Source organism: Schistocerca nitens, chromosome 1, assembly GCF_023898315.1.
Source record: "Schistocerca nitens isolate TAMUIC-IGC-003100 chromosome 1, iqSchNite1.1, whole genome shotgun sequence".
Taxonomy (NCBI): Eukaryota; Metazoa; Arthropoda; class Insecta; order Orthoptera; family Acrididae; genus Schistocerca; species Schistocerca nitens.
Window position 1 is genome coordinate 1007834261 of NC_064614.1, and position 15454 is coordinate 1007849714.

The 15454-nt window shown below is 38.7% G+C and overlaps 2 protein-coding genes across 3 annotated transcripts in view; one reads left to right on the forward strand and one right to left on the reverse strand.

Annotated features, from left to right (window-relative positions):
- LOC126195527 (BRISC complex subunit FAM175B-like) overlaps nucleotides 1–802 on the reverse strand; it is a 121533-nt gene extending 120731 nt beyond the window's left edge. Inside the window, exons 1-2 of the mRNA XM_049934157.1 lie at nucleotides 622–802; nucleotides 403–493 (exon numbers count right to left, since the gene is read on the reverse strand). Of these exons, the coding sequence (XP_049790114.1) occupies nucleotides 403–493; nucleotides 622–705 (175 nt within the window). The 5' untranslated portion in view covers nucleotides 706–802. The remainder of the gene's footprint in view (nucleotides 1–402; nucleotides 494–621) is intronic.
- A 369-nt stretch (nucleotides 803–1171) lies between these two features.
- LOC126195560 (protein abrupt) overlaps nucleotides 1172–15454 on the forward strand; it is a 137861-nt gene continuing 123578 nt past the window's right edge. Inside the window, exon 1 of one of the 2 annotated variants that reach the window (XM_049934196.1) lies at nucleotides 1172–1233. Coding sequence is in view for 1 of the 2 variants with exons in the window: in XM_049934187.1 (XP_049790144.1) it covers nucleotides 1560–1588 (29 nt within the window). In the remaining variant the exon portion in view is untranslated. Of the gene's footprint in view, nucleotides 1234–1472; nucleotides 1589–15454 lie in introns of those variants that run through there. The other variant, XM_049934187.1, reaches the window with a different exon arrangement.

Sequence of the window (15454 nt, forward strand, 5' to 3'; positions counted from 1 at the left end):
TGTAATATTATATGCTAATAAAACCGTAACATTTACTGACACATCATCATGTAGATTTCTGTCTTATAAGTGGGAACTGAGTGTGTTGTTGTCACCCACAACAAAGTTCAGATGATTAGCAACTCACTTTGTAACCTTCAGATTTTAAACGAAGGTAAGACAGCTATTCATATGATCACCAATGTTTATATACTTTTTGTTAAATTCATTTTCGATTGTTCAAAACATTGTGCAACTATCCTAACGGTGACAATGGAATTCCCCAGCACGAATTAGACTACTGTCTCTTGCGTGAACACACAATTTGCTCATTCACATCCTTTCCCAAAATAGATATTGGAAAAAGTGGTCAGACTACGTTTACACGGGGTAATATAAACAAAATAACTAAACGTAACTTACTAATAAGTGTTTCCATTTGCTGATTGCTTATCTGCGCGTCGCTGATAGTGTTCCTTACATGATTAATTATTTCACCAACAAGAAATCCTTCCTGCAGGAAGATATTTATAGAAATTTAATTATAAAATAACGCACTGAATGTCACAAATTAACAGTTTCACAACACTACAACGTAACACGTCAAACGTCATGATTACTTTAAAGGGAAATTAGGGATACCTGGTCACATATGCTATTTGTATTCTCGTAAATTAAAAAGGACAGTGCAGGTCCACTGAACATCACACACACTTGTGTACTCATTGCACTTTTAACTTAAATACAGAACTTTCCTTCTACTCAAACACACCAACTACTGTACTGTAAACATGCGCTATCGAAGTAGATACGCAATAATATCTTAGAATGAAATCACAGGTTGATGGCAGGTTTCCTGTAAAACTCAATTAAATTTTGTTCGCATAAAATGAACAATACGTGTGATGAAATATTTGCTCATTATACAATATTGAAATTTATTATAAAATAGGTGTCCTAATTACTGACCAGGATTTAAATAATTAATACTTGGTCATTATGAGCTACTCTCTCAGTTACATTTTGATAACAAATCGCTTCGTAATCTAAAAATAGTGACAATAAAGCAGTAACATTATCGCCAGCAGATATCTAGATAATAATTACTGGCTGGAAAAACGCGTCCTTTTTTTTTCTTTTTTTAAGAGTTGACTATCGACTTTCTGGTCGAGCTATCGCAATTACACAGTTGAATGTATATCGCGAAGTGATTTTATCAGATCTGAGGACGGGGGAGAAGTAAAGAAAGCAAATGTAATTATAGACACATTAAAATTGTGTGTATGTAACAAAGAGACTAGTATAGTTCACATTTGATGTTCTGGTTTAATTTAATTCATGCACTGTATTCAAGCTAATAATTTTGTGCTAGTTTGTATGAGAAAAACTACTTTTGCCGTAGTTAAGAATAGACTTCTACGGAACAGTGAGAGCACGAAGAGTTAAAATCAGGAAATTTGGTCTGCTTTCTGTATTGTGACGTATTACAAATCTCTGGTTTCAGTAAGGTGTTCGATACAGACTGATTTTCGTACTGCGTATAAATACAAAATTATCATTAATATTTTTCGTGTCAGTACATGGTCATCAGTAAATTAGAACCTAATCGGTAATTATAATGCCGCTCGTAAAATTGCCGTGGAAAAGTAACACAGTCGTACGACAGGAAAAATGGAACTTTCCAAGTTCGGTAATGGTAATGCATAGAGTGTGCGACGAGTTGTTTTCATCTCTCCACCAGAGTAGCGCTGAGGGTTGTAATGATACACAACTTCCATTAAAATGAACGTGAATTAATAGTGAATGCCTTAGTAAAATTTCTCCTGGTCGATAATAAGCCACGTTTTTATTTTGGATAAGAAATTAAATGTCGTGTCAACGATACTTCTGAACATTATATGAAGTTTCAGTTGCCTTATTTCAGCTGTGCTGTAACCGACACAGTCATCATGCAGCTGTGGCAGTTGTGACATGTGTAGTTACGACAACTGAGTGTATATACTTTTTAGTTTGTAAAGTGTGACTACAGTATTATTTCCAATCTCCACTAACTTTGCAGATATTTTCACCTGAGTCCAGGGTTGATTTCTTCATTTGAGCTTACAGTACTCAGTAAGGGTCTCCAGCTTGTCCACTGTCTATTTCTCTTGCATCAAGCACATCCACCTTGTAAAACTTGTTGGGAAAGGTAGAAGGCTATCAAAGATTTAAAAAAGTGATAGGCTTGTACTATGATGGACAGCTTTAAAAGCCATATGCACTAATTGCATTCTTTTCAAAATCATCTAAAATAAATATTGTACTTATTATTTATGTTCCATTTGATGTTTATTTGACTTCATGCCTAGGACAGATGGTGTTCATTGCTACTTCGCTACTTCGTTTATTTTTGTAGATCAGAAATCAAACCCACATATACTTCGTCACATTTATTTAGTTAGCTTGCAGTCGGAAGTAACAGCTCTAAAGAAAAAATGAAGAATAAATGTCCAACTCTCAAAATCAGTTACTCTTCCTAGGAATAAACAAAGCACTTCATTGGTTGTCTCTTGCTCCCACAGAGCTTCCCCCTTAAGGTGTGGAGCACCTGAGATACAGGGGAACTTGAATTAGACTTGTACACCTCTTGTATGTGGTTTATTACATATATGTGTGTGTTTGTATAATCAAGGCCGAAAGTATGAAATGTGCAGTGTAAAATTTATTTTTGAAATGTTATTCCCATATGTTAGTTATATTGCTATACACTTGACCATACAACAGTTTTTCTGTTAAATTTTATCGCAAATTATTTGACTTGTCTTATATCATTATGTACCCCTGTACAGTGTATGATTCACAGGACCAATAAATATACAATACAATACAATACTTGTACGGATGACAGGTTGTTGTCAGTACAAGCACAGGTATGGCTGTTTGTTCTGTAGTCCTCTGGCATCTTAGCATTGTCTCTTCAGTTCAACACAGGTATGGCTGGTTGTTCTGTAGTCCTCTGGCATCTTAGCATTGTCTCTTCAGTTCAACTGGGTGTAGGGTCGCCTGTCCCTCAGTTACCCTGAACTGGAGGAGTGCATTTGTGCATTGACAATGGTAAGATCCATGGTGGTTTCACTCTTTCAGTGGACACCCTGACTTTGCAAGATGTTTAGTTTGGGCATCATATCGCAGTATGTGGCAGGGCCCAGTATAAAGAGCTTCTGTGGAATCCTTCCGCAACATGATTGTGTGAGCAGTCTGCCGACATTTTCTGCTTAAAGACTGTGAATGTTCACCATGGCGGGATACTGATTGCCCACTCATCCTAACCACATAGTCACGAATGCACTGTACCATGAGTGGTAGCTCTGTTTGTGTGGTAGTGACATCGTCGTGAGATAGTCTACCGGTATTCTTAACGGTTCTCTGTAAACCATCTCTACCATTCAAGGTGCCTATATCCACCTTATACACAGTCCCTTAAACATAGAAGTACTAGTGGTAACACCTCTGGCCAACTCTTGGTGACATATGAGGGCCACCTTCAGTGTTCTATGCCACCTTTCCACCATTCCATTGCTCGCCAGGTGATAACTGGTTGTGTGGTGATGCTGGATTCCACACAGTCTAGCCAGCTCAATGAATAGATTAGATTTGAATTGTTGACCCTCATCTATCTTAATATGTAATGGCTTCCAAAGCAAGCCAACCAGTATGCAACAAATGCCTTTGCTATTGTCTTGGCTGCTACATCTGTCCCTCGTATAACCTCTGCTCATCCTGTGGATCTATCCACTGCCATGAACAAGTGTTTATAACCCTCAGAGGGTGGAAATGGACCCACTATGTCAAGGTCACCAATTATGTAGGTCAGAAATCAAACCCACATACACTTAAAGATGTGTATTTAGTTAGCTTGCAGTCAGAATTAACAGCTCTAAACGAAAACATACAATTTCTGCATTTTTCATTGCTTCTTTGCACCACAGCTCATTCTTCTGCCATTTAGGCCCTAAATTTCACCAGCTAACAGAAAATTGTGTTAATTAACTGGTGATTTGCGCTCCTCAGACATGATAGAACCATTGTGTGGCAGTTTCTTCAGTGTTGAATAAATATTCACCAGACTGCATTTCCGATTTTAAAATGTTGCCACATAGGTATTATCGGAAAGAGAATATTTGCAGTAGTGTGGAACTTAACTGGGACAAGAAGCTTAAACTTTAACCTTGCACATTTATTACTTTACCTATAATACAGTTAGTAGCTTACTAAATATTAGTAACTAATGTGTCCTCCTTTTACTTTAATGAGCTTCTCAATATGTTGTGGCATAGATTTGACCAGGTTAGAGCAAATGTTTCATAGTTCTTTGTCTTAAAACCACTTTTACTAACATGTTTTATTTTGTTGAACAGTCCATTTTACCAAGGCAGTTTTTCACAATACTCCACTAATTCTCAGTATGATTAAAGTCTAGTGAATTACTTGATCACTGAAGCACATTAATGTTGTTTTCTTCCATGAACATCTTGACTACTTTAGAAGTGTGCCACAAGTCAGATCAAGTTGAAATGTCCCTCCACCTTAAAAGGTCTGTAGGAATGGCACAAACCTGCACATAAGGATTTACACACAATTTGTTGAATTCATCATGCCATCAATGGGAACTAGTGCCACTTGGCAGTGGAGAAACCCCAAAACATTTTTTTGGGAGGGTAATTTACAGTCTGTTCAAGGCGCTCAGCTCTCACTGCCTCTTAGGTGCTTTGCACGACAGTCTTTGCTGTGTAACCTTGAGCAATAAAATGTGACTCCTCACGGAAAATTACATGTTTCCAGTCATTGTAAGTCCAAGATTTTTACATTTTGGCCCAATGCCATCTGTTTTCTGGGTCAATGGAAGTGTCAGATTCCACCCGTCTGCTTTGACCCATGACGTAAGGGTGTAGTTGTGTGCTATGTCATTATGGCGCGGAGTTTGAGTTGGTTGTGTTTGTAGATGTCATCTTGTTGTGTTTGATTGCGCCCCAAGTGTGTGTGTGTGTGTGTGTGTGTGTGTGTGTGTGTGTGTGTGTGTGTGTGTGTGTGTGTGTGTCCCACGGCTGCCTCGTTAGTTCGAACTTTTAGAGGGAGATGTTATTGTCTTAATTATACATATTTCGTGTTTGTTGCCGTGTGTATGTAGTGACATCATAGGTGCCATATTGGAGACCCTTACAATGGCCATTTCCACCATATTGGTGAAGTCATGAGTCAAAGCAGATGGGTGGAATCTGACACTTCCGTAGTCCCTTTTTTCTTGATGGCAGGTGTTAACAAATGCTTCTCATGTCTTTCGTGCATTCCACTTACGACCAAGAAGCATATACTGTACTGTTGAGTCAATTTCCATCCCAGTAACCAATAAATCTCTCTGAATGTTCTTTCTAGTCTTGTTTGGATGAATGCTACTGTTTCCAAGTAGAATTTTGTCAGTTCTGAGGGGGTGCTGTTTTGTTTTGTCCACATCTGCCTTTCTCTTTGGAGACAGTGAGGCAGTGGCACTATATGACCTAATAAGTCCTGAAACACTATATTTTTCCACACCAACTACAGACGCAATGTGTCATATAATCATAGATATGTGTTCATGAAGAGCAACTATTTTTGCCCGCTTCTTAGACGAATTGTCTATTTTAACACAAACACATAGTTCTCCTGTTGAGAAGGCGCAAATAACACATGCTGTTACAACTCAACTCAACGGGACCTACAGTTGTTGTTCAGGGTCAAGGCAACAATAGTCTGTCAAGAGTCAAGCGACTGCATGGATACAAATGTTCACAGCTAAACAGCTTTAATTCCTTATTAAAGATAAGTTGTCCCAGTTAATTTGTGGCGCAGTGGTTAGACACTGGACTCGCATTCGGGAGGACGACGGTTCAATCCCGCGTCCGGCCATCCTGATTTAGGTTTTCCGTGATTTCCCTAAATCACTCCAGGCAAATGCCGGGATGGTTCCTCTGAAAGGGCACGGCCGAATTCCTTCCCCATCCTTCCCTAATCCGATGAGACCGATGACCTCGCTGTCTGGTCTCCTTCCCAGAAACCAACCAACCAGTTAATTTGCATATTACTGTATATCAGTCGTAAGTCACGTTGTTTACGATTTAAGGAAATTACAGTGGGATAGTGACCACCTCTGAAAGTTTGTTAGGCTGGAAGGTATTATTTGCTTGTGAGTTTCCGTAGCCAATGAATGTCTACACAAAATAAATGTAGTGGTGATACAGTGGTCTGTAGTGTAGCCTAAGCTTTGTGTCTTATTTAATGCATTTTGCATATTCAACGTACTGATCATTATAGAATTTAGTATTGATTGTAAATTCAGAAAATCTACAATGAGGATCCACACGTTATGTTGTTGTAGATTGCATTTAACTGGATATTTATTAGAGTTTTTCCGTGTTGATCTAAGGAATGAATTGTACTAGGCCCCAACAACTTTCCCCGGAGACTGGGTGTTTGTGTTGTCCTCATCATAGTATCATCATCAGCATAATTCGTTATAGTGGCTAGATTGGATTGTATAAAAACTGGACTGTGTAAAAATTGGGACTTGGTATGTGTGCTGCTGACAGTGCAGTTGAGCACCCCACAAACCAAACATCATTGTCATCCAACAAATTTTAGTTCTGGAAGGACATAGCTGCTGAACTATTCTACATATTTAAAAGAAGGAAATAATACAGAGGCTACGCAGTATTCCCCTCATGTTTCTAATTTGTCCTTTCAGTGTCATAACAATGGAGTGTAATAAGAGAAATGAATTTAGCTTCATCATGCTCCACTGCAAAGCTCTTGAGTAACAGCTAGTCACAACTCTTATGTTTTATGATATTCGCAATTTCAGCACTCTGAACACACGTTGGGATTTTATCATTTGAGAACTTAGTATATGCATCCAGTTAGTTATGACAAACTGAGCGAGCTGGCACTGTGGTTAGCACACTGGAGGATTACCATTCAAACTCATGTTGGGCCATCCTGATTTAGGTTTTCCGTAATTTCCCAAAATTGGTTCAGGCATATGCTGGGATGGTTCCCTTGAAAAGACATGGCCGATTTCCTTACCCATCCTTCACTAATCCAAACTTGGGCCTTATCTTTAATGACCTTGTTGTTGATGGGGAATTAAGCGCTAATCCCTCCCAGTTGTGACAAACTTCCTGCTAATAAGCATTTGTCACAACATTAATCATAAATGGTATTTTGATGCAACAGCTACAAACACTGTATATTTGGCATATTGTTTCAAAAAAGAGTGAGGGCTGGAGATTCCTAAAGATGATCAACAAAGCCGCTGACTGCTTATTTTTTATCTTGAAAAATGTTTTTCATGAACCTGTCATTAGGTTCTAAGATATCCAGTTCAACACTAGCAAGCTCTTTCACGTTAATGAGTCTTGTTTCTGTTTATAAGGTTATTATATACTTTGCACCAACAGTAATGGGCATTCAATTGGAGTGATATACTAATGGCATATTACTATCAGTAGGAAGTACTCATGATTTTGTTTATACCAATGAAGAATTTGGTAAAAGTTATGTATTGGACCCGCCTTCCTTTTTTTTTTAGTATGGTGTGGACATAAACCTTAGACTTTGCTGTTGATCAGTTTGTTACACAACCAGATTTTCTGCTTTCACATTTGTCAGTGTTGTCAACTCACAACCAATTTGTCGGGATAACGGAAGAGTCCGATTCCATCCCTCTGGTTTGACCAATGACGTCACCAGTATGGTGGAAATGACCATTCACAACAACTCCCATACCGCTCCTATGACGTCATCACATAAACATGACAACAAACATGAAAACAAATCGAAAAACCACCAAACAGATATTCCTCCAAAAATATACTGAAACTAACAAGACAAGTGGGGTTTTTTCGATGGGAACAAGCTTAATATAAACACAAGCCACTACACTAAACGACAAAAAACACTAAAATAACAAGACCCCACAACCTTCCCAAATTCCACTACACACAAAATCCACTGGAATAGATCACTTCCCATGACCTATATAGGTCAACAGCAACTACCAATACCACACTATAAATCTCAAAACTTTCACCACCACACTTAATCCTACCACAAAAAAAAACCTAGAAAATCAAAATTGGAATCAAACACTTCCCTTGACCTGTTATCCTTACGACATCTCCACATATAGCGGTCCCTCGTCTGAGACGCCGGAACTCTAGTAAGCCTCATTTTTTCGCGACACACTGAACACTTCACGACTTCAGCCAACAGGCCGAAAAGCTGAAGAAATTTTATTAGAGGCAACGCACTGTCCCCCACCATCGCCGACAACCAAAAACTGTTGACCTTGTCAGTCATATCCATACCTACCAAAGACAAAGCAATTTACTAAAATTCACATACAACGAACAGAAAAAAAAACAACAACAACATCGACATAACAAAAATAAAATTGTTAAATCACTGAAAAATATTCCGCTGTAAGCACAGTCTCCACTGATACCACACACATGCAATGCTACCATGCAAATGAACCCCATACGCCACATAACACGCTACCCATAAACACCACCACCAGAGACAACCACCGACCACAACAATATGCCACCTATAAACATGCCACACATGCAAACTAAACCAAAAACATCATCTAACACACAACACACAAACACACCAACAGAGAGCACCACCGATCACATCAAAATGACACCTACAAACATGCCACTCTCACAAACTAAACTCCACTCCGTTTTGACGTCGCACACAACAGCCTCACGTCACAGGTCAAAGCCAATGGGTGGAATCGGATGCTTCCATCCTAACCTAGATCTCGGGATGTGCTACAGATAAGTATTTCACTACAATCAACAGTTCACTGGGGTCCAGCACATTAACTAAGAACTTCATGTAGTATTCCAAAGCAGAAATTGCCCATCTGTTTTCAAGCAGAGTGGTGAAATACATTGTTAATCGCGACATGCCATTGTGTTGAAAATCCAGTCATTTGTTTTATCAAAAATTTGGCTGCCTAAATTACAACTCAAATGTGTTTCTGTGAAACCGTAAAAGTGATAATCTATTATTTTACAAGCTTACTGCTGTATGTGAGTTTTGTAGCACAATGAAGTAAACTCTTAAAATGTTAAGCGAATAAATGTCATGTTGCTCTGCCTGACACACACATTAAAGTAATGGCCTTTGCATGGATTTTAGTTTTATTACTGTTTGTCTGAGCAGCTTCTATTTACTCTCTTACACCAAGAAAATCTTACGATAACTTTTAGGAATCAAACATAGGATTTCCTTTTCAGTAAAACGCGTCATTAACCAGTTGACAGTGGAGATTATGAAGCAATTGAATAAGACTTTAAGGAAGCTATAAGCATGAAATACCTTGTGAAAGATGGAAATTGGAGGTTGATGTATGTGAGCTAAGAGATTTTTTTTTTTTTTTTAAATGGCTAACAGTAGGCGTACACATTGTACAACTATTCCAGGACTAAGAAACTAACAAGTTCAGAATAAAATACTTATAAATTTTGGCTGTTTATTTATCCAAAATAAGATCTGTTTTATACAGTGTAGGTCACCATGCATATCCAAACTCTTTATAGCCATGGACGAAGCCAGTTCCAGAATTGTCTTAAGTTTCTCAGTCACACTTTCTTCATTTTTCCAGTTGATTAAAATTGTGAACCCTTTTCTGTTTTTGAAAAGGGAAATAGCAACAGATAACAAATCTAGTGTAAAATTGATGATGCGACATTGAGTGTTTAATTTCAGTAAGAAACTGAGAATTCATTTCTCAATGAGCTGTAGCCTTTGTTCATGCAGGTCTGGAATTGTTCTTGTTGTTGTTGTGGTCTTCAGTCCAAAGACTGGTTTGACGCAGTTCTCCATGCCACTCTATCCTGTGCAAGCTTCTTCACCTCCAAGTAACTACTGCAACCTACATCCTTCTGAATGTGCTTAGTGTATTCATCTCTTGGTCTTCCTGTATGATTTTTACCCTCCACACTGCCCTCCAATACTAAATTGGTGATCCCTTGATGCCTCAGAACATGTCCTACCTACCGTTCCCTTCTTCTAGTCAAGTTATTCCACAAATTCCTCTTCTCCCCAATTCTATTCAGTACCTCCTCATTAGTTACGTGATCTCTCTATGACAGAATAACAATGTCATGAGCAAATGTCAAAGTTATTTCATGTCCATGGATTTTAATTCCTTCTCCAAAGTTTTCTTCTGCTTCCTTTACTGATTGCTCAATATCCAAATTTAATAACATCGGGGATAGGCTACAACACTGTTTCACTCCCTTCCCAACCACTGCTTCCCTTTCATGCCCCTCGACTCTTATAACTGCCATATGGTTCCTGTATAAATTGTAAATAGACTTTTACTCCCTGTATTTTACCCCTGCCAACTTCAGAATTTGAAAGAGAGTATTCCAACCAACATTGTCAAAAGCTTCCTCTAAGTCTACAAATGCTAGAAACGTAGGTTTCCTTTCCTCAGTCTATCTGCTAAAATAAGTTGTAGGGTCAGTGTTCCAAAACTGAACTTCCCTGAGGTTGGCTTCTACCAGTTTTTCCATTCGTCTGTAAAGAATTCATGTTAGTATTTTGCAGCCGTGACTTACTCTGATAGTTCGGTAATTTTCACACCTGTCAACACCTGCTTTCTTTGGGATTGGAATTATCATATTCTTCTTGAAGTCTGAGGGTATTTCTCTTGTCTCATACATCTTGCTCATCAGATGGTAGATTTTTGCCAGGGCTGGCTCTCCCAAGACTATCAGTAGCTCTAATGGAATGTTGTGTACTCCCGGGGACTTGTTTCGACATAGATCTTTCAGTGCTCTGTCAAATTCTTCACGCAGTTTCATATCTCCCATTTCATCTTCATCTGCGTCCTCTTCCATTTCCATAATATTGCACCCAAGTAAATTGCCCGTGTATAGACCCTCAATATACTCCTTCCACCTTTCTGCTTTCCCTTCTTTGCGTAGAACTGGGTTTCCGTGTGAGCTCTTGATATTCATACAAGCTGTTCTCTTTTCTCCAAAGGTCTCTTTAATTTTCCTGTAGGCAATATCTATCTCACCCCTAGTGATATATGCATCTACATCCTTACATTTGTCCTCTAGCCATCCTTGCTTAGCCATTTTTGCACTTCCTGTCGATCTCATTTTTGAGACGTTTACATTCCTTTTTGCCTGCTTGTATCCCTTTTTGTCTGCTTCATTTTTATATTTTCTCCTTTCATTGATTAAATTCGATATCTCTTCTGTTACCCAAGGATTTTTACTAGCCCTTGCCTTTTTACCTAATTGATCCTCTGCTGCCTTCAGTATTTCATCTCTCAAAGCTACTCATTTTTCTTCTACTGTATTTCTTTCCCCCATTCTTGTCAATTGTTCCCTAATGCTTTCTCTGAAACTCTCTACAACTTCTGGTTCTTTCGTTTTGTCCATGTCCCATCTCTTTAAATTCCCACCTTTTTGCAGTTTTTTCAGTTTTAATCTGCAGTTTATAACCAATAAGTAATGGTCAGAGTCCACATACATCTGACCCCTGGAAATGTCTTACAATTTAAAACCTGATTCCTAAATCTGTGTCTTACCATTATATATTCTATCTGAAACCTTCCAGTGTCTCCAGGCCTCTTCCATGTATACAACCTTCTTTTATGATTCTTAACCCAAGTGATTAAGTTATGCTCTGTGCAAAATTCTACCAGGTGGCTTCCTCTTTCATTTCTTACCCCCATTCCATATTCACCTACCATATTTCCTAATCTTCCTTTTCCTACTATCGAATTCCCGTCTCCCATAACTATTAAATGTTCGAAATGTTCGCCCTCCCCCCTCATACCTGAATGATTTCTTTGATCTCATCATACAGTTCTTCAATCTCTTCGCCATCTGAGGAGCTAGGTGGCATATAAACTTGTACTACTGTGGTAGGTGTGAGATTCGTGTCTATTTTGGCTACAATAATGCATTCACTATGCTGTTTGTACTAGCTTACCTGTGCTCCTATTTTTTTTTTATTCATTATTAAACCTACTCCTACATTACCCATATTTGATTTTGTATTTATAACCCTGTATTCAACTGACCAAAAGTCTTGTTCCTCCTGCCACAGAATTTCACTAATTCCCACTATATCTAACTTTAACCTCTCCATTTCCCTTTTTAACTTTTCTAACCTACCTGTCCAATTAAGGGATCTGCCATTCCATGTTCTGATCGTAGAATGCCAGTTTTTTTTTTTTTTTCCCTCCTGATAATGACGTCCTCCTGAGTAGTCCCTGCCTGGAGATCTGAATGGGAGACTATTTAACTTCCGGAATATTTTACCCAAGAGGACACTATCAGCATTTAACTATACAGTAAAGCTGCATGCCCTCTAGAAAAATTATTGATGTATATTTCCAAATTTTTTTCCCAGTACTTTTATGGCCTCATTGGACCTCTGTAGTCAATCATTTCTTGGCCCTCTTCTTCAGTAAGCTTATGTTCCATTCTTTCTTAACTGCCTAGTATCTTTTCATCCATTCTGATCTTTCCCCATCTGTAAATACCCTTTTCATTGTGTGTCGTTCATCCAGTTATTTATGTATATTGTCAATGCTGTCAAACATCTAGCGTTGTTTTCGCTTTTATTTTCAAGTCACAGTTTTTTGCTCACATAGTCATTTGTAACTGATGCTTTGTTTCAGAACTGAAGCAAACTACCACATAGTGCAGTCATAATATAACTGAGTAGATAAAAAATGTACTCACCAAGCAGCACCAGGAGAAAACACACAAAAAAAGTTAAGAAAGCCTGTGGTTCCTTCTGCTACAAAAGCTTGCACATTTCCTTAACTTTTATGTGTGTTTCTTCCACCACTTCTCGTTGAGTAGATTTTTTTTCATCCATCCAATTAAACCCTTCTGCCAGTAGGAGGAGCCTCAGGCTCCAAAAGTTTGTACATAGCCTTCAATTCTGTGTGTGTTTTCTCCTGCCACTGCTTGGCGAGTAAGAGATTTTATTTACCTAGTTATAATATATGGCCTTGCTGTGCTGGTACTGCGAATGGCTGAAAGCAAGGGGAAACTACAGCCGTAATTTTTCCCGAGGGCATGCAGCTTTACTGTATGGTGAAATGATGATGGCGTCCTCTTGGGTAAAATATTCCGGAGGTAAAATAGTCCCCCATTCGGATCTCTGGACGGGGACTACTCAAGAGGACGTCTTATCAGGAGAAAGAAAACTGGCGTTCTACGGATCGGAGCGTGGAATGTCAGATCCCTTAATCGGGCATGTAGGTTAGAAAATTTAAAAAGGGAAATGGATAGGTTGAAGTTAGATATAGTGGGAATTAGTTAAGTTCGGTGGCAGGAGGAACAAGACTTTTGGTCAGGTGAATACAGGGTTATAAATACAAAATCAAATAGGTGTAATGCAGGAGTAGGTTTAATAATGAATAAAAAAATTGGAGTGCGGGTAAGCTACTACCAACAGCATAGTGAAAGGATTATTGTGGAAAAGATAGACACGAAGCCCATGCCTACTACAGTAGTACAAGTTTATATGCCAACTAGCTCTGCAGATGATGAAGAAATTGATGAAGTGTATGATGAGATAAAAGAAATTATTCAGGTAGTGAAGGGAGACGAAAATTTAATAGTCATGGGTGACTGGAATTCGAGAGTAGGAAAAGGGAGAGAAGGAAACATAGTGGGTGAATATGGATTGGGGGAGAGAAATGAAAGAGGAAGCCGTCTGGTAGAATTTTGCACAGAGCAAAACGTAATTATAGCTAACACTTGGTTCTAGAATCATAAAAGAAGGTTGTATACATGGAAGAATCCTGGAGATACTAAAAGGTATCAGATAGATTATATAATGGTAAGACAGAGATTTAGGAACCAGGTTTTAAATTGTAAGACATTTCCAGGGGCAGATGTGGACACTGACCACAATCTATTTGTGATTAACTGTAGATTAAAACTGAAGAAACTGCAAAAAGGTGGGTATTTAAGGAGATGGGACCTGGATAAACTGAAAGAACCAGAGGTTGTACAGAGTTTCAGGGAGAGCATAAGGGAACAATTGACAGAAATGGGGGAAAGAAACACAGTAGAAGAAGAATGGGTAGCTCTGAGGGATGAAGTAGTGAAGGCAGCAGAGGATCAAGTAGGTAAAAAGACGAGGGCTAGTAGAAATCCTTGGGTAACAGAAGAAATATTGAATTTAATTGATGAAAGGAGAAAATATAAAAACACAGTAAATAAAGCAGTCAAAAGGGAATACAAACGTCTCAAAAATGAGATCGACAGGAAGTGCAAAATGGCTAAGCAGGGATGGCTAGAGGACAAATGTAAGGATGTAGAGGCTTATCTCACTAGGGTTAAGATAGATGCTACCTACAGGAAAATTAAAGAGACCTTTGGAGAGAAGAGAACCACTTGTATGAATATCAAGAGCTCAGATGGGAACCCAGTTCTAAGCAAAGAAGGGAAAGCAGAAAGGTGGAAGGAGTATATTGAGGGTCTATGCAAGGGCGATGTACTTGAGGACAATATTATGGAAATGGAAGAAGATGTAGAAGAAGATGAAATGGGAGATACGATACTGCGTGAAGAGTTTGACAGAGCACTGAAAGACCTGAGTCGAAACAAGGCCCCGGGAGTTGACAACATTTCATTGGAACTACTGACTGCCTTGGGAGAGCCAGTCCTGACAAAACTCTACCATCTGATGAGCAAGATGTATGAGACAGGCGAAATACCCTAAGACTTCAAGAAGAATATAATAATTCCAATCCCAAAGAAAGCAGGTGTTGACAGATGTGAAAATTACCGAACTTTCAGTTTAATAAGTCACAGCTGCAAAATACTAATGCGTATTCTTTACAGACAAATGGAAAAACTGGTAGAAGCCGACCTCGGCGAAGATCAGTTTGGATTCCGCAGAAATGTTGGAACACGTGAGGCAATACTGACCCTACGACTTACCTTAGAAAATGGATTAAGGAAAGGCAAACCTACGTTTCTAGCGTTTGTAGACTTAGAGAAAGCTTTTGACAATGTTGACTGGAATACTCTCTTTCAAATTCTGAAGGTGGCAGGGGTAAAATACAGGGAGCGAAAGGCTATTTACAACTTCTACAGAAACCAGATGGCAGTTATAAGAGTCGAGGGACATGAAAGGGAAGCAGTGATTGGGAAGGGAGTGAGACAGGGTTGTAGCCTGTCCCCAATATTATTCAATCTGTATATTGAGCAAGCAGTAAAGGAAACAAAAGAAAAATTTGGAGTGGGTATTAAAGTCCATGGAGAAGAAATAAAAACTTTGAGGTTCGCCGATGACATTGTAATTCTGTCAGAGACAGCAAAGGACTTGGAAAAGCAGTTGAACGGAATGGACAGTGTCTTGAAAGGAGGATATAAGATGAACATCAACAAAAGCA